Source organism: Gossypium raimondii, chromosome 6 (genome assembly GCF_025698545.1).
Source record: "Gossypium raimondii isolate GPD5lz chromosome 6, ASM2569854v1, whole genome shotgun sequence".
Taxonomy (NCBI): Eukaryota; Viridiplantae; Streptophyta; class Magnoliopsida; order Malvales; family Malvaceae; genus Gossypium; species Gossypium raimondii.
This window is the reverse complement of record NC_068570.1, coordinates 37,511,473-37,531,230: the sequence shown is the minus strand read 5'-3', so window position 1 is coordinate 37,531,230 and position 19,758 is coordinate 37,511,473. Positions and strand designations below refer to the sequence as shown.

The window sequence follows — 19,758 nt, the reverse complement described above, 5'->3', positions numbered from 1 at the left end:
GTTTTTAATAAAAACGCCACTAAAAATTAAATTCCTGTATCAAATGACACCGTTTTGAAAAATAAAAATTCTCATAGTTGCGGTGTTTTTGGTCCAAACGCCGTTATTGATACCGTTAATGATTGACTTTTTTTGCAATTTTATATTTAATTATTATATAATTCATATAATTTTAAATAAATAATTTTGAAAATTTAAGTAATATTTTAAAGAATTAGATAAATTTTAAAATTTTTATATAATTTTTAGGTAAGAAAACAAAAATTTTAAAATATGAAGAAGAAAAAAGCTTTAAAAACTATCCATATCAGTATCTTTATAAATTTTAAAAGCTTTATATAATTAATATTATGATTTATATTGAATTAATTCAATATTGATTAATTATCATTATGATTTAAATTAGGGTTAAGGGTTAGGGGTTTTAGGGGAAGTTGGGCCTTTTCTTTAAAAGTATATAAGTATTATAAAATAAAAGTTTAAAATCTTTTTAAATTTTTAAAATTTTAAAATCTTTTAAAATTCATTTTAAAATTTTAAATCACGAAAAATATAAAACCTTTCAAAATTTAGAAAAATATATGTTATTTACTCTTTAAATGATAATTAGAAATGTTCACTACCCATACAACCCACCTAGTCCAAAATATGGTTAGGCTTAGATTTATATTTTTTATTGTTTTTAAACAATGAAATGGGTGATTCGGGTAAAACGAGCTTGAAGGTGGAAAAGTATTTAAAATTGGGCATTCGCAAAATTTAATAAGTATTTGCGGCGTTTTCTTACAAAACGCCACTAAAATATTTCAATCCAGGACATAAACGGCGCCGCATTGATAAAATGTCCAGAATACTTGCGGCGCTTTCAGTAAAACGCCACAAAAATATTTCATTCTTTACGAAAACGGCATCGTTTTGACATATTTAAAATCATATTTCCGGCGTTTTTCCGAAAAACGCCGGTATAAAATTTTTATTCCTCAAATTAAACGACGCCGTATAGAAAATTTAGAATATAAATTTGTGGTGTTTTTTGGCTTAAACGCCTGTATAAAATTCAATTATTCTAATGAAACGGCACCGTTTACAAAAATTCGAATGTATATTAGCGGAGTTTTTTGCTATAAACGCCACCAAATCTCAATTTTTTATATTCAATTAGTATAAAAACTTATATAAAAATTAATAATGTTTACAATTTTTTATATCTTTTACACTTATATAAAAACTTATTTAATATATAAATTAAAAAATACTAATTACCCTAAACCTTAAACCCTAACTCGACCCCAAATCTCTAAACCCTAAATCTCTAACTCTAAACCTCTAATCCCAAACTCATAACCCTAATTGCACCAATTAACGACTAATCACTAACTACTAATCCTTATTAATTAATATATATAATTTAAAACAGTAATTAAATCAAATACTATACTCTAACCCGACCCTTAACCCCTAAATCCTAAACCATTAACCCTAAATCTTAAAACCCTAAACTCATAACCCCCAGTCCCTAACCCTGAACCCCTAACCCCTGAACCTTATTTAACATATAAATTAAAACACACTAATTAATCTAGACCCTAAACCCTAACCTAACACCGAACCATAAACCGTTTAAATCCCTAACTAGCTCTTAACCTCTAACCTCTAACCCATAACCCCTATACCCCATTACCCTTAAATCATAACCCTTAAACTAGAATCTCTAATCTATATATAATCCCTAAATATTTCATAACCTATAAACCTTAAAATTGTGACTCCTAAACCGACCTTAACTACTAAATTAACCATATACCCTAAACCATATATATATTAAACTATATATAATGATAATTATACAAAATAAATATTTTAAAATTATTACTATTGTATCCTTTACAATTATATATGAAATTATTTAATATATAAATTAAAAGCAATCAGTCATGTACCCAAAAAATTTCAAATATTTTTAATTAATAGTATTTTAATTTTTTCATTTTAACAATTATTTTGCTATGTTTTTAATTCAAATTATTTCAATGTCTCATTATTTCAAATTTATCCATTTTTAACAAATATTCAATTAAAATATATTGAATTTTAATTAATATAAACAAACAAATTAAAAAGTAAAAAATACATAATATGTTTTTACTGGCTTCACCAAAACGCCGCTAAAGGTTCAACGATTAGCGGCGCGTCTTGAAAAAACGCCGCTAAAGGTCTGCGCATTAACGGCGCTTCTTTAAAAGCGCCGCTAAAGGTCTGCGCATTAGCGGCGCTTCTTGAAAAACGCTCTTGAAAAACACTGCTAAAGGTCTGCGCATTAGCGGCGCTTCTTGAAAAACGCCGCTAAAGACCCACAAGGTTTGAAAACGACGTCGTTGGGCTTAGGTTTTTTGCAGCGTTTCCTCAAAAAACGCCGCTAATGCTCATTTTTAGTGGCACTTCTCAGAAACCACCGCGATTGATCGATCTTTTGCGGCGTTTTACGTAAAGCGCCACTAGTGCTCAATTTTTAGCGGCGTTTGTCTAACAAACGCCACTAAAATCGCCGCTAAAACCCTGATTTGGTGTAGTGGGTTTAACAGTTGTTTTTGTGAAAACACTTTTTGAAAAGTTCAAAGAGTTATGTTGTTCATTGTTGCAGCTTAGAACCAATATCGTGAAAGAAATCAGATCTTAAAGGTATATATTCAACTTATTATCAACCAATTTGTTCCTCGTACATGGATCCATGGTTGATAATCACTGGAATAATTTTTTCACTATGCACGGGCATACCGATGATCCAACAGTGGTATTAGAGCCACTTGTATGATACAGATTCAAGATTAAATTGATTGGTTGATGTGATTGTATGTGATACATATTGTATAATTTATTTACTCGATCTGTTTTATGTATATATGATACATGTGATTCATTTAATAATCGTGTATGAATCATCTGTAAAACCTATGTGATTATATGTTTGTCCCAATCACTGATTAAATGTTAATCATTGATTTTGATGTCTACTGGATTTTTATATTTTATTTGTTAAGTGTTAACAGATTTGTCTTGGGGCAATGGGGTTTTCGTAATTCAAATTTAATAATTAACTTGCTAGTAACATTCAAAAATTAGGAACAAAAGTTGTTACAGTAAGAAGACTCATAGATCGAAAGTTTGAAAATAAACTAATTTCGAAATTATTCTGTTTTTGATAAAAAAATTTACAATCGGTGATGTTTTTTCCATAGAGATTTGAGTGCAGTTTCTTACATTTCCCTGAGGTCCAAGTAGTGGGACCCCCAAAGGGGGCTCCATCCCCTCACACCCGTAACCCCTTGACCTTTTTGCGCATGCAACATTAATTGTAGGGACAATTTTGTAATTCACATTAACGATTGATTGAATAAATACAAATCGTATGTTGTTTGCTATGGTTGTTATGCACGGTGTTTGAAATGCACGATTATAGCCCGATAGCCCATTTAATTTATAATTTATAGTTGTTGTTTAGAGGAGATTTTTTTGAAAATTAAGGGGAGAGAGATTTTATTTTAAGATACTATTGTTGAACATATTGTTCCTAATCTTAGACTTCTAAGTGAGATTTTACTACTTTATAGTGTTGATTTGATTGGACCATTTTTCATGCTTCAAAATTTGAAGCTTTTCAGGCATGTGATTATTATTTCCTTTTACTTTTATTTTATTTTATGAGTAGTTATTTTTGTTACAAGGGTATTTTCAGAAACGCAAAGTGAAAGATTATTGATGCTCGACTTATTATGTTTCGACTTGAGAAATAACAAGCGGTTAGTCAGTATGCATTGGATGTAATTGTTGGCAACTTTTTAGTATGTTATTATTTTTATATTTTATATATGTTTTGTAAGGAGGATAAACCTAGGAAAGTTATATGTATTTCGAAAAAGGAAACTTACTCCCATTTCAAAAGGAAACTCGACAACATTTGAAGAGTCCAAACATGAGTATCAAGTATCAAGATAGACATTGTGATACTTCTTTCAAATTCAAATATATTGGGTAGCATTTTATCCAATTTGCATATAGTATGGCTTCGAACGTCTGACCTTGAAATCTATATATAAAAGATTCATTTCGTGGGCAGTATATTGGATCTAGATCATATATATTCATTGCAAAGAACTATCTTTTGAGTGCAATTAGTTTACACCTTTTTAGTGTATATTTGTTTATATACTATTGGTTAGGTGAATAGTGGGAGTGACTTTACTTTAAATGCACAAAAGTGAGACTGCAATAGTGATTGAGATGTTAGACTTAAATCATGACTTTGTGCCATGAAATTTTGAGTGAATTCATCTCTAGATAAAAGTCTGTAAATATAGGATCAAGTCCAAACTGTGCAAACAATTTAATTATATGTTTTTTTAGGTATTAAAATAATACAAAAATAAAATTAATTTTTAAAATGATATATGTTATAAGTTCTTTATAAAAGGAAATAATTTTGAATGTTGCATATGACATGGGCTACATTACTTAAAATACGAATATTATCAAATAACTATTGAAATAATAAAAGAAAAGCAAAAGGTGAGTGTCGCACATATAATTTGTGACACCTCAAACTTTCTAATTAATATTGATGGTAGTTTGAATATTTTTTATTTAGGTTTTTAATTTTAAATTTTGATTTAATTACAACGTTAATTTGCAGTTTTGATTTTTTTATTTAATCATTGCTTTTAAGAATTTTTAATTTGGTGTACATCTTAAATGGTTTTTCTTAATTATTAATACTTTTGAATGTATATGGTGAAGATTTAATTTGTCGTATAATAATTTTAACTGTGTCTATTTACATATCTCTTTCCGGATAAATTAATTGTACAATAATTGGTAATTAACTTTTCAAAACTTCATCTTCTATGCTTAAAATTCATATTAACATACAAATTGGACATTAACCGAAATTAAAATTATTGTACAATTGATCTTTATTAGACACAACTAAAATTATTATTCAACAAATTGAATATTCACCATATACGTACAAAAGCATTAAATTAAATTAAAAATATTAGAAATAAGGACTAAATAAAAATATTAAAATTACGAATTAAGGTTAAAATTAAAATAAATTTTAAATTAATGACATAAATAAAAAATTTATCTCAAACTACAGAATAGTAACTTCCATTCCCATCAACGTGAATTACAAAGTTTACAAAGATTTTAGGGTTTAGAATGTACGTCTTTTCTTTTATTCTTTCAATAATCATTTGATAATGATTAGTTTGTAATTTGGGTAATATCACTTGTGACACTCAAAATTATTGTAACATAAGCATTATTTTGATAAAGAATTTATCATTTTGGAATTTAATTTAATTTTTATATTATTTTAATAAAAACCCCTTTATTAATTTATTTTTATTTGTTACAAACCGTATTCTAACAAAGGAAAGCACAACCTATTGCTAGATATTTTTCCACCATTAATTCGTAGAAAAGGCAATTTGAGTGAAGCTTTCACCTAATGTTTTGCCGGTACTCGATAATGAAGCAATAATCTTTGAACATACATGGAAATTAAAGAGTAAGAACTCATCCAAATTCAATGCCAATGCCAATAGTTCAAACCATTAGTTTAGCTACAATCATGTCCAACAAGCAAGTGCTCTACAAATCAAAGATTGCCCGAGAGATTATTAGCCTCCATAGATGATTTCGTTCGTTAAAAACTTACGCCAAACATCAGTACAGGAATTACCCTGGTACTGGAACCTCGCTAGCTGAGAGGTAGCAGTAGAAACTCCAGGTACTGAATAAATGGCTTTAGAATTCTCCACTATGTATGATCCTTCTGCAGTGAATGTCTGCTCAAATATGTTTTGAAGTCCTCCATATGCTTTGAATGAACAATTAGTTTGGCTTTCGTCAATTTTCATTGCAGGGTTGGAGCTTGATAAAGGCAGCTGGATTGCACCAGAGGTTTCTACATTTGATTCTTTTATAGCAATGGCAGGTGGGAGAGCAATTTCGGGTGAGCTCTTCTGTTCGGTTTCAACATTGGGTATCTGGAAAGGTCCACTTTTCGGCACTAAGTTGTGTCTCAAACGTTTGCTTAAGCGTGTATGCCAATAATTTTTAATCTCATTATCAGTTCTTCCAGGCAACCTTGATGCAATCACTGACCATCTGCATAATTTGATCGAATAATATTAAATTTGATCTTATGCTCCAAAACCATATCAGTTGCATAGCCATCATCAACATTCACAGGGATAAATTTGTTGAGTATAAACAGCCTTCAGCGCTTACCGATTTCCAAGCCTTTCATGCAAATCAAGTATGGTTTCCTCTTCTTCCCTAGTGAAATTTCCACGCTTAATTCCAGGCCTTAGATAATTCATCCAACGAAGTCTGCAACTCTTCCCGGACCTTTGCAACCCTACAAGAACAAATATAAAAGACTCAATAGAAGTGTAACTTAGAAGCCAAAAACCTCGAGTATTTCTCGATGATATTGGTTATTGTGGACCTGCTGCTTTGGCCATTGCTGTCCAATTCCAGATACCATATCTAGTAACATAAGCTATTAATTTGTGGTCTTCTTCGGAACTCCATGGACCTTTCCTCAGAGTTGGCTTTTCGTCAGACTTTGCCATCCCTGCAAAAAGTAAATGAAGCAGATTTTTAAGTTTTATGCAAAAAGCAAAACGTTTTATACAAAAGATTTTATGCCAGTTTATGTTATGATTCTAGGGAAAAACGTGTTTGAATGTCCCCGATTTTTCCAATAATGTGACAATTAACATGGCAAAACTTTTATTTCAAAAAGGATACCTCGTGGAACATCCCTTGGTAGAGTATGCTTTTACAGTGGTTATATACATAGGTTGACACATATTAGTTGGTTACGTTCGTTGTCAAGAAAATGGTTAAAGGAAGAGCTCTTATGTAAGGCAGATGATGCATTGTGGCTTAGGTCATCACTGGACAGCGTTTCCCACATGAAATAGGAATGAAAATGGTTAATTTACATAAATAATATAAAAAAATTAATTTTTGAAATGGATTGTCAGTGTAATTAATTACTAAAATGATATATTTTTTGGGTGAAACCTTTTTTTATAGGTGTCATCACCTTTTTTTATAATACTTTTTTTTTGTTTTTTTAAATATTATTTTATTGGTGGCGCCTTTCTCATAGGCGTCATGAACTTGTATTATTTTTTCCCGGTTCAGTACATGACCCGTGTATGTATACGAATGTGGTATGAGATAGGTGGTGTCTATCTGGTAGGCGCCATGGTGACTCCTAGTGGATAGGCGCAACTGGTGATCACTTCTATCAATAAAATTTGTCAAATAAAAATAAAATTATATTATAAAAAATTTACATTAATAAAAAATTACAAAACACTAAACTAAACACTAACAGTTTATATAACTTAATCATAAATTACTAACAAAATAACTATAAAGTTATATATTTTTTTAAAATTACATTACTAAAAAATCACAAAACCCTAAACTAAACACTAATAATTTATAAACTAATCATAAATTAGTAAAAAATAATTATAACATTTTTTTAAAAGAATTACATTACTAATAAATCACAAAACACAAAACACTTTTCAATTTATATAACCTAATCATAACTTACTAACAAAACAACTATAATTTTTCTTTTAAATTACATTACTAAAAATTCACAAAATCCTAAACTAAACACTAACAATTTATAAACTAATTATAAATTACTAACAAAATAACTATAACATTTTAAAAAAGAATTTACATTACTAATAAATCACAAAACACAAAACACTAACAATTTATATAACCTAACCATAAATTACTAACAACATAATTATACAATTATTTTTAAAAAAATTAAATTACTAAAAATCACAAAACCCTAAACTAATCATAAATTACTAACAAAATAACTATAACATTTTTAAAAAGAATTTACATTACTAATAAATCACAAAACACAAAACACTAACAAATTATAAACTAATCATAAATTACTAACAAAATAACTATAACATTTTTAAAAAGAATTTACATTACTAAAACTTCATAAAACACAAAACACTAACAATTTATAAACTAATCTTAAATTACTAACAAAATAATTTTACATTAATAAAATTCACAAAACACAAAAACTAATAAAATAATTGATAATTTATAACAAAATATTTTCAATCCGTATTCACTGTTGACCATATTTTGACTTATATAAATATATATTTTTTAAAAATTATATTTTATAAAAACAAAAAATATTATAAAAAAGGTGATGATACTTATGAAAAGACTCCACCAAAACACATACTATTTTCATAATTAATCTCTAACAACTTATTTCAAAAATTAAATTTTTTATATTATTTATGTAAATTAAGCAATGAAAATAAAGCAGATAGTACAAAATTAGTCAATGGTTAACCACTACCGTAAGAAAAATCAAGACATGACAAAGCGTGGACCACGTTTCAACTTTGATCTATTTTTGAAGGTTTTTCAAAACGAAAAGGAATGGCAAACATCAACATTCAGTCAAAAGACACTGCTTTGATTAGGGCAATAATGATTGAAAAGACAGCCAGACAAATTTAAAATAAATAGATGAATAAAACTATGGGCATTTGAGTTACATTTTTATGGATTATTCACTAACTTGCAAGTTTCCGAGACAATAGGAAATTGATATTTGACGATACATGGCGATGGTGAAGACAAGAAAGGGGTAACACATGTAGATAAATGATGATCCTTTTTTTCATTCAAGAGGAAATTATTGTAATTTTGTCCTTTAATTTTTAAGACGTTTTTATTTTAGTCATTGTTAGTTATCGATGGTTAATTTTATAAGTTATTTTATGTTATACTTCTTTTTTTATCCCTTAACTTTTAAGTCGGTTTTATTTTGGTCATCTCAAAAATCTTTTTTAAGTATAAGTCATGGTAAAAAAATGCTAAGGATTAAGGTGAAGAAGCGATATAAACTAAAATAATATATTAAAATTTGTTAAATTCTACTTATTTATCCCATTGCGAAAATTCTAAATTTCTAATTTTAATATTGAAATTTTAAATTTCAAAACATAAATTCAATTAAATAAATTATTGAAATTTCTTATCCCTTGATAATGCCAAACAACTATAAATTGAAATAAATTAAATTAAATAATTTAATCTCCTAAATTTTAAATTTTTATTTTATATTTCCAAATTATCCGAAATCAATTCAATTAACATATATGTAATAAGTGTCTATGAAACTTAAATTTCTTTTGATTCTATAATCTTGAATCTTACATGCAAAGATAAAAAAATAAAAATTTCATTGCAATTAATTAAATTAATTACTTTTTCTTCATTTGGGTAAAGAAGTAATGAAAAATTCTAGTTTTATTTGGCAAGAAAGATAAAATTAATTAATTAAATTAATTGCAAGGAATTTCTTTGCTTTAGCTCATCATGGAATATTCAAGATCATATAATCAAAATAAATTTGGGTTTAAATGAAAATTACTAAAGATGAGTTATTTGAGTTGATTTTATTTGAAAACATAAAAAATTTTAAATTTTATAAGGAGATTAAATTAATTCAATTAATTTCAATATATACACTCTCAAGAGATAAAATTTCTTTAATAATTTATTTAATTGATTTTGATGTTTTGAAATTTAAATTTTAATATTGAAAATAAATTAAGTAATGAGATAAACAAGTACAATTTGACAATTTTTAATACATTATTTTAGTTTTCACTGCTTTCACTTTAATCTTTGTTTTTTTACCACGATCGATACGTTAAAAAATTATTCTTTTACGTGATTAAAATGAAACTGACTTAAAAGTTGAGTGACCAAAATAAAAGTATAAATATGATGTGACATGTATAGTCAGTCATCGTTAGAGATTTAATACTTGGGTAACTAAAATGAAAACACCTTCAAAATTGGGTGACGAATTTGTATGAAATTCATTTTTAAATGGCCAAAATGAAAGCACCCTAAAAATTAGGAGACCAACTGAATAACTGTAACACCCTAAGCCCAGTTAGAATAGTCTGACCTGAACCCAGAACGTTACATTAGCCATCGGAGTGACTCTCCATTTCATCTCCAATCGAACCTCCAGCACACCATTATACCGTGTGCACAAAAAGAGACATGCGAGCTTTAAGATTTTAACTCACAATACTTAGCTTTCGTAGGCAAAGGGGTTCACATTAGAGGTGCTCTTGGGCCGGGCCAGGTTCAGGCCGGGCCCAGAAAAAATTTTTGACCCGCGTCCTAGGCTCGGGCTCGGTCCAACCCCGAAATATGGGCTTGAAATTTTGTCCAGGCCCGGCCCGGGAAAAAATTCCTAAGCCCAAGCCCGACCCGGCCCGGCCTTTTTTTAATAAACACCAAAAATTTATTTTAAAAATAAAAATAAAAAAATGTATTTTAAAAATATTTTAAAATTAAAAAAAATAAAAAAAATATATATTTATTATGCCGAGCCTGGACCAAAAAAGTGGTGCCTGAGGCCTAGTCTGTTTTCTAAACGGGCCTCGTTTTTTTGTCCAAACCCATATTTCGGGCCTATATTTGATTAAATGCTAAAGTTACATATTTTATGTAATTAAATTGGTTAATTTATGAGAGTGCACCACTAATTTTTCCATGTTTATATTGAATTTTGTGCAGTGGTGCAATTTGGGGCTAAATAGAAGAAAAAGGAAACAATTGGGCTAGATTGAAGAAAGGAGCAAAGAAGGCGAGCCAAAGAAGAATTTTTCCAAGATGTAATTAGCTGAAATTCTATGTTGACTTAGTGGGAGATTATGTAGGGATTTTTATATCATGGAATATTTTATTTCCTTAATTTTCTATGGTTAGTGGCACTTAATTTGGCAAAGCCAATAGTATAAATAGGGGCTACTATGTTCATTCATTGATCAAGTCTTGGATCAAGTCATTCATTAAGTCATTCATTAATTGTTTTTTTCATCAAGTCTTTCATCAAGTCATTAATCAAGTTTTCCATCAAGTTTTTAATCACTAAGTTTTTCAATTAAGCTTTTATCTCTTGCAATTCAATCTTTTCTTTCCTTTTTGCAAATTTAGTTGCTGACATTAATTCCTTATATTTTTCCATCTATTAGTTTCCAACCTTGCGTCACCTTCACCCACTTACTTTCATCTCCTTTTCATTTATTCAACCTTCTCCAATTATTCCCAATACCAACATGTCTCAAACCTTAGTCAACTAAATTCATTTTCAGCTTTAGGTCGGAGTTAGCCTCATCAAGATCTGTGAGTTACGAACCCGAGCAATTTAACTCCTAAAATCCAGTACTTATTATTTCTCCAGATTAAGAGTATGATTTTGTCAACTCGAAAAGTCAAATCAACACTAAGTCAAAAAAGATGTCATTTGATTTAGTGTGGTTAGACGTACAGTTGAAATTCCAAAAGGATCGGTTGTCTAATCGATTTTCTGTGAACACATTGGCGTGCCAAGTGGAGATTGATGTTTGGTTCCGTCAAGGGAAGTAGTAACCGGATTTAAATGTCCCGCGCGGTTGAGGACATTGGTTCGAGCTAGGCTTTTCTAGAACGCAAAGCTGCTGGAGTTCTAAATCACGAACGTTTCGATGGTTGTTCGATCGGTAAAAGTTAGTTATAGGACGTTCCATAACTAATTTACACAAGGAAGAGTTGGTGTCCGATGCGTCCTTGGTAGCTATAACTAGCTTATTGGAAAAGAGGAGTTCATCTAATTTCGAGGATCGGTTCAAAGACGAGAAAAACCTGTGCCTAAAGCTGAGCTTAGTTTAATTAATTTTTCTTCAGATTTATTTAATTGCTTTTTATTAATTTATTTTCAGCTTTTACTTTTCATGCATTTTTTTCCTGTTTATTTCAGGTTCCAGGTTTTTAATTTTATCCTCCCCCCAAATTTTTTGGGCACAACAACTGCCCAGACACGAATCTGGTCTAGAAAGAGAAACAATTTTCAGTAAACCCAGTCTCTGAGGAATCGACCCTACTCCCTATACTACTTTAATTGCAAATTAGGCGTAGGTTTATATTGGGGGACTCAAAACCCATCAATATTTTTACCCGAACCCTCCTATATTTCGAGCGGCCCGGCCTGCCGGCCCATGAGCACCTCTAGTTCACATGTCGTTGCAGAAAGCCATGTAAACAAAAAAGAACTCATGCGGACACATAAACATGTGAAAGATTGATGATACACAGTAACCTATTTCTAGGGCTCCCAAATTACACAGATCGCAAATTTTAGTCTTTGCAGAATAAGTCTCCTTAAACAGGGTAGGTCTCGCGAACAATCCATTTGTGTTTAGATTCTATGAACTTGTATCACAAGGTCTTTCCTATTTCGCGTATAAAAAATTATTAAGGGTTCGTAGGTGGAAGTTCGCTAAACGATAGAGTTCCCACCTTGCAGAGTTCAACAACTTTGTCACTTCGTAGCAACTTTGGCGAATTCTATGAAAATTAGTCAGCTTTGATTAATTCATACTCTAACTTATGGTGAACACTCTGATTAGAAATTAAATACTTAGACATGAACTTGTAAATAAATAAAATAACATCAAACATGGTTCCAAATTATATTCGTACCAACAAGAAATTGACATACTTAACATTCAGGTATATATATAGTTTTATTGGTTCGCAAGTTTAAAATAAAAGAAACATAAAAATAACTAAGTCTTAGAACAATCAGCGAAGTCAATAGAGACAAAGGCATTTCTATGCCCAAACGGAGTCCCACATTACCTTTAAGTCCAGAGTTTATTTGTAGCACCTTCTTAGTGTTTATGCCTCACCCGGATCACTCGCTTTGCTGTTATGCACCGTGCAATCTAGTTGTCTGCAGTGTTTAGAAAAGTGTGTGTGAGCTCTTGTGAACTTAGTGAATGTACAAGAAAACCACACAACACATAAAAAACATAAGTTAAATAAGAGCGTTATCAGGGTTACTGTTCTACGAACTGGGTTCGCCATATTTACGCGTAACCTGGTTCGAGGTTACTTGTCATCGGTTAACTTAAAATAGTGAAACATAGTATTTTGGAAAACACAATTTTATTTACATGTTGTTTTCTATTAGATAAACATATCTCCTTATGACTTCTCATATTGACTCAAACAGTCTGTCATATCTCAAAAGTGTAGCGTTAAGCTAACAGTCTCCATCACACTAGCATATCTTATTGAATGGATCTTAGCTCGACATTCTTTGATCTCTCTAACATGTCCCAGGGCCTTATTGTCCAAAATCACAAGACATAAAGGTGAGTACACACAATCCTATGGCATGCCATTATATCCACTACAGCAAAACAGGCTTTTAGCGGCACTTTTAGCGGCGTTTGGATAAAAAACGCCGCTATAGATTGAGCATTAGCGGCGCATTTTGAGAAATGCCGCTAAAGATTGACATTAGCGGCACTTTTTGACAAACGCCGCTATAGATCGAGTATTAGCGGCACTTTTTAAAAAATGCCTCAAAAATTTATGCAAAACGCCGTCGTTTTATGTTGAGCTTTAGTGGCATTAGTTGGCGCTTCATAAAAAATGCCGCTATATATCGAATATTAGCGGCGCTTTATCAAAAATGCCGCTATATATCAAGCATTAGCGGCGCTTTGTCAAAAACGCCGTAAAAAACATTTTATTTGTTTTAACTAATTTATTTATATTAATTAAAATACAATTTGTTTTTAGTTGAATATTTAAATTCTTCAGATAAAAATAATGACACATAGAAAAAATAATAATGTAAAAACATAGAAAAATATTTGTTAAAAATGAAAAAATTAAAATACTATTATTTAAAATAAATTTAAAGTTTTTTGGGTACATGACTGATTGTTTTTAATTTATATATTAAATAATTTCTTATATAATTGTAAAAGATAAGATAGTATTAATTTTAAAATATTTAATTAATTATCATTATAGTTTAGGGTTTATATATGGTTTAGGGTATATGGTTAATTTAGGATTTGGAGTCCCATTTATGAGTTACTATTTTAAGGTTTATGGATTAAGGTTTATGGTTTAAGGGTTGGGATTTAAGGTTTAAGGGTTAGGGGTTAAGGGTTTAGGATTCAGGGTTTAAGGGATAGGTGTTAGAGTTTAGTGTTTAGATTAATTAGTATTTTTTAATTTATATATTAAATAATTTCTTATATAATTGTAAAAGAGATAATAATAAATTTAATATATTAAAATTATGATTATAGTTTAAATTATTTAAGAGATAAAGATAAACTTTATATATATTAAATGGTTTAGGATTTAAGGTTTACTTGAGATTTGTTAAATGGTGAAATTTTATACAATAAATTAATGCTTTTATATTTAAAAATATTAAATCTAAACCATTTGATATATTTAAATATTATTTTTACAAAAATTGATAAATAAGTAAAAAAAGTAATAGATTGATATGGATAGGTAACTATTTATTTTGGATAGGACCAAATTATAAGAAATAAAATGAAATACAAAACTATAATTTATAATTTTATCTAATTCTTTTAAATATTACTTAAAATTTAAAAAAATTATTTATTTAAAATTGATATGAGAGATACAATAATTCAATATAAAAATTATAAAATAATCGAGCTTTAGCGGCGTTTTTAGAAAAAAACGCCGCAACTATGTATTAAAATTCCCCAAAACAGCGCCGTTTCGCTACAAGAATTTAATTTCTTAGTGGCGTTTTTTTAAAAATGCCGCAACTATGTATTAAAATTTCTCAAAACGGCGCCGTTTCACCACAAGAATTAAATTTTTTAGTGGCGTTTTTACTGAAAATGCCGGAACTATGTATTCAAGTTTTTCTAAACGGCGCCGTTTCTGTTTAGGAATTTAAATTTTTAGTGGCGTTTTTTCGGAAAACGCCGTAAATATGTATTAAAATTTATCAAAACGGCTCCGTTTCACTACAGGAATGTAATCTTTTAGTGGTGTTTTTTGTTGAAAACGCTACAAAAATGTATTAATGTTTCTCAAAACGTCGCCATTTCTCTTCAGGAATTTAATTTTTAGTGGCATTTTTACGGAAAACGCCGCAACTATATATTAAAGTTTCTTAAAACGGCGTCGTTTCAGTACAGGAATTTAATTTTGTATTAGCGTTTTTTGCGGAAAACGCCGCAACTATGAAAGCAATAGTGGCCTTTGTACAAAAAAAGGCCGCAACCATGTATTAAAATTTCTCTAAACTGCGCCGTTTCTTTACACGATGTTAAACTCTTTCAATTTAAGTCTATGCCTTTAATATCTGAGAAAGAAGGAAAAGAAAAAAAACACAGAGGAAAGCAAGGGTTGAATCGAAAGGAAAAGAAAAAAAATACAATGAAAAAAATCACAGGACAACTCAGAAATCAAAAGAAACAAAGCAATGGTTGAATTGATCTACACTCTGTTATCAAAGCTGCGAAATTTTTGTTTTAAAGGTAACGCTTTTTCTCTCAATAATCGATCTACATTTAGGGTTTTCTTTCAATCAAATTTGGGATTTTTTTTATGGATGGTTAATCTTCTTTATTTTCTTTTTGCTTAAATGTTTTAAGGTCGATAATTTTGTATGTGGATATGCATGGTAGGGTTTGTTCATTTGTGGGGATTCTAGTTCAATACTAATTAGATATGGTAATTCTGAAGAAATGGTAGGGTCCTGGAAACTTGTTTAAAATGGTGCACAGAGAGGAAAGGTCGACAGCTTTTATAGAAAAAAGCTATCGGTTTTTTGAGTTTTTTTCTATATATTTAGCTTTTAATAAGTGAAATATTTATAAACGTCTCTTTTAGTTGTTTTTTGGGGATTTTTGTTGTAAATTTTCCCTTATTTTTATTCGTTTGAATGTCTTTGACCATTCCTCTAGCTAATCTGCAGCAGAAAATATCATAATTTCATGTTTCTTTGTTACTGTTTCTTACCATATGTTGCAGAACATTAATATTGTTAGTGGCTTTTTTAAGTGCAAGACACAAGCGAAAATCGAGTTAAATCGAATCTCAAAGTAATAATAAAGTTATCTCAATGTTTATTCAAACCCAATTTTTGTGTATTCAACTCAACAAGTGTTAGAATGCTGCTGCAGATTAAACTATTTTTTCATGAATTCTACAGAACATGTATAATAAAATAGTGATGCAATATGAATGAAAATTTTGGAGTTTGCTTGGAGTTGTTGTACTAATTTTCTTTAAGTCACCTTTCCATGAATTCTACAGAACATGTATAATAAACTATTTTTTCATGAATTCTACAGAACATGTTGTACAGAACATGTATAATAAAACTCCCTTAAGTCACCTTTCCATTTGAATGTCTGTAGCTCTTTGAATGAAGTTTGCTTGGAGTTGTTGTACTAATTTTCTTTTTGTTTTCTTGGATTGGAATCTCTACCACATTTAACACCAACAATACAACTATCGAATTCATTTGTATTGTTTGCCTGTACTTTCTCTAGAGATAGTATACTATGTCAAAAAAAAAAAAAATTGTATAAGATTATTTTGGTAGGTCCATGTGAAATGGTTGGCTGTTTTTACGACACAATTGCAAGCAACTATTTTTCCATATACCAACTCTAAGTTTAAGGCCTTAGGGTCTCTTGGCATAAAACTTCTGTTTTCGGTACTAATGTTATACTTTTATCTTGGCATAAAACTTTTGTTTTCCATATTCCAACATGATTTTATACTTTTATCTTTTATTCGTTTTTGGTACTAATTTACTTATGTTTTTTTTTTCCAGAAGTTTGCTTGAATTTGAGCAAATTTAAGGTATTTATTCCTATGTTTCCCTAACTAGTTTTCTTAAAAAACATCTCTAATTGTTTAAATATTTGTATGGTTATATTTTAGCTTTATATTTTAATTATTATTTTGAGAATTAAAAGGGAGTTTTAATTATCATTTTAGCTTTATCCATCATCTTGGCATAAAACTTTACCTTCATATTTTAATTATCATTTTAGCTTTATATGTTTCGGCTCAATTTACACGTAAATTTGCAGCTTATTACATAATTTGAGGTTTAAATTATGATTGTGACTTCTCCACGTATTATTTACCCAAGCAAAAAAAAAATACACAAATTATTAAATTTGGTATTCAAATGCTTAAATTACTTTATATATTTTATTAATTGAATAAATTATGTTTGATTAGTTTATTCGGTATTCGTCTTTTTTAGTTAAAGTGTTTGGGAGGGTGGACCGAAAACTCTTTGACAATGTTGTTAGAGTTTTTGAGAGATATGTTCCCGTTTGCAAAAATCTCTCATTCATGCAAAGATATGAAGAAACTGATAAAAGATTTAGGCATTGGGTACAACAAAATTCATAATTGTCCAAATGACTGCATGTTGTATTGGGGCGATCAGAAAAACCAACAGTGCTGTTATGTATGCGGTCAATCCCGTTGGATGAATAGAAATACAGAAGATGGTAATGAGGATGAAAATGATGCACAGTCAAAGAAGAAGCCAATTAAGATTTTGCGGTATTTTTTGCTAATACCAAGGCTTCAAAGGCTTTTCATGTCATCGAAGACAACTGAGTCTATGACGTGGCACCATGATGGACTAACCAATGATGGATTGTTAAGCCATCCTACGGATTCTTTAGCTTGGAAATCATTTGACAGTAAATTTCCAAGCTTTGCAAGCGATCCTCAGAGTGTGAGGCTTGGGTTAGCATTTGATGGATTTAATCCTTACAAAATCATGAGCACTGCGTACAGTACTTGGCCTGTAGTGCTTGTTTCTTACAATTTGCCTCCATGGATTTGCATGAAGCAATCTTTCTTTATCTTATCTATGATTATCCCCAAAGAGAAAGGTCCCGGAAATGATATTGATATTTATTTGCAGTCACTTCTTGAAGAGTTAAAATAATTATGGACTATGTTGAGACATATGATGTACTGAGAAAGGAGAACTTTAATTTATGTGCAGCTTTGATGTGGACTATTAATGACGTCTCGTCTTATGCCAATTTATCTGGTTGGAGTACCAAGGAACGTTATGCTTGTCCTTGTTGTGCTGCACAAACATATTCGTAATGGTTATATAATGGGAAGAAGTTCTCTTACATGGGGTATCGTCGGTGGTTACCGAGAAATCATAAATTTAGATTTTAGAATACTTTATTTGACGGTACTGAAGAGTTCAGAGAAGCTTCTTCGCAGACCGGTGGATCTGAAATCTTGTTCATATTGAAATATATGAATTTTAGTTATGGGAAGATAAATCAACCGCCCAACATGCAAAGAAATAGAAGATCAAGAGATGAATCTGATGATGAATCTAATGAAGAGGAAGATCCTAATGATGCGGACTTGTGGAAAAAAAAGAAGTATTTTTTTGAGTTGCCTTATTGGGAGCATCACATTTTACAACACAATCTTGATGTCATGCATATTGAGAAAAATGTTTGCGAGAACATCATTGGGACAATTTTGAATGTCGATGAAAAATTAAAAGATAATCTTCAGAGTCGACTTAATTCAGCCCACATGGGAATTCGGCGTGATCTTCATCCCCAAGCACTTTCGAATGGGAAATATCGGTTGTCGCCTTCTATTTTTTCAATGTCGAAGAAGGAGAAAGAAGTGTTTTGTATGGTGCTGAAGGATATAAAGGTCCCGGATGCGTATGCATCAAATATATCTCGATGTGTGAGTCTTAAAGATCGAAGACTATATGCCTTGAAATCACATGACTATCACATATTGATGCAAGATTTACTGTCAGTTGCTATGCGGTGTTGTATGTCAAAAAAGGTGATGTCTTGTATAATTGAACTATCCAATATAATGAAAGCCATTTGTGGCAAAGTTTTGGATGTTCAAGAACTTGAGACACTACAATATCGAGCCGCATTAACTTTATGCAATTTGGAGAATTCTTCCCACATTCCTTCTTCACTATTATGGTGCACTTGCTAATCCGTCTCTCTCATGAAGCAATACTTGGTGGATTTGTTTTCTATCGATGGATGTATCCCATAGAAATGTGTTAATTTATTTGTAAATTATTCATTCATTCACCTCTATGTCGTTAGTTACAACTTTTGATAATGTTGTATATCTTGTTTAGCTTTCTATTCAAATTAAAGTCTTATTGCCACAATAAGCATTATCTAGAAGGCTTAATTGTTGAAGGCTACTTGGCTGAGGAGTGTATGACTTTCTGTTCTAGATATTTGGAAGATGTTGAAACAAGAATGAACAGATCAAGTAGAAATGCTGGGCTCACTGATCATAACTTGGTTCAAAACTTATTTATTTCAAAGTTATAGAGAACCAATCGGCAAAGTTGAAAGTTCAGAATTAGATGATAGATCGTAGGTACAAGCACATCGATATGTTCTTTTTCACCACGATTCAATGGAACCATTACGCAAGTAAGTTCTAGAATTTGATAAATATTCATCAATTATAATTTGTTTATCTTCTAACAAAGTAAACCTCTTTTTAACATAGTGAGTACAAACAAATCTTGAGGTCTCGTTCCCGCTTCCGAAGATTACAACATCGGGAGATTAATAAGTTATTTACAGAATCTTTTCATGAATGGTTACGCCAAACGGTATGCAATTGAAACTTTCATTGAAAAATAATAATGTTTTCTTATAACATTTATAATTACTCAATTTACTTTCGATTCAATAGGTTTGGAGTGAAAATGACGTCAATAACGAAGTTAAA

The 19,758-nt window shown here is 30.1% G+C and overlaps 2 protein-coding genes across 2 annotated transcripts; one reads left to right on the top strand and one right to left on the bottom strand.

Annotated features, from left to right (window-relative positions):
* Positions 1–5,377: 5,377 nt before the first annotated feature.
* On the bottom strand, positions 5,378–6,784 carry LOC105772273 (transcription factor MYB4). The gene is made up of 3 exons (XM_012593575.2): positions 6,515–6,784; positions 6,295–6,424; positions 5,378–6,171 (listed from the first exon to the last, which is right to left on the bottom strand). Exons 1-3 carry the CDS (start codon positions 6,639–6,641, stop codon positions 5,682–5,684), a joined length of 747 nt encoding a protein of 248 aa, XP_012449029.1. The 5' UTR covers positions 6,642–6,784; the 3' UTR covers positions 5,378–5,681.
* An 8,532-nt stretch (positions 6,785–15,316) lies between these two features.
* LOC128041732 (uncharacterized) lies at positions 15,317–17,944 on the top strand. The gene is made up of 2 exons (XM_052632034.1): positions 15,317–15,494; positions 17,243–17,944. The coding sequence occupies exon 2, from the start codon at positions 17,282–17,284 to the stop codon at positions 17,942–17,944; it is 663 nt and encodes a 220-aa protein (XP_052487994.1). The 5' UTR covers positions 15,317–15,494; positions 17,243–17,281.
* Positions 17,945–19,758: the final 1,814 nt, after the last annotated feature.

Bases quoted from the DNA above. Each gene is read 5' to 3' on its own strand.
- LOC128041732 (XM_052632034.1), top strand. From the start codon at position 17,282: ATGTTGTTAGAGTTTTTGAGAGATATGTTCCCGTTTGCAAAAATCTCT.
- LOC105772273 (XM_012593575.2), bottom strand. From the start codon at position 6,641: ATGGCAAAGTCTGACGAAAAGCCAACTCTGAGGAAAGGTCCATGGAGT. The intron at 6,425-6,514 runs GTCCACAATAAC...TTGTTCTTGTAG, and splicing joins AGCAATGGCCAAAGCAGCAG to GGTTGCAAAGGTCCGGGAAG. The intron at 6,172-6,294 runs GTAAGCGCTGAA...CAAATTATGCAG, and splicing joins CATGAAAGGCTTGGAAATCG to ATGGTCAGTGATTGCATCAA.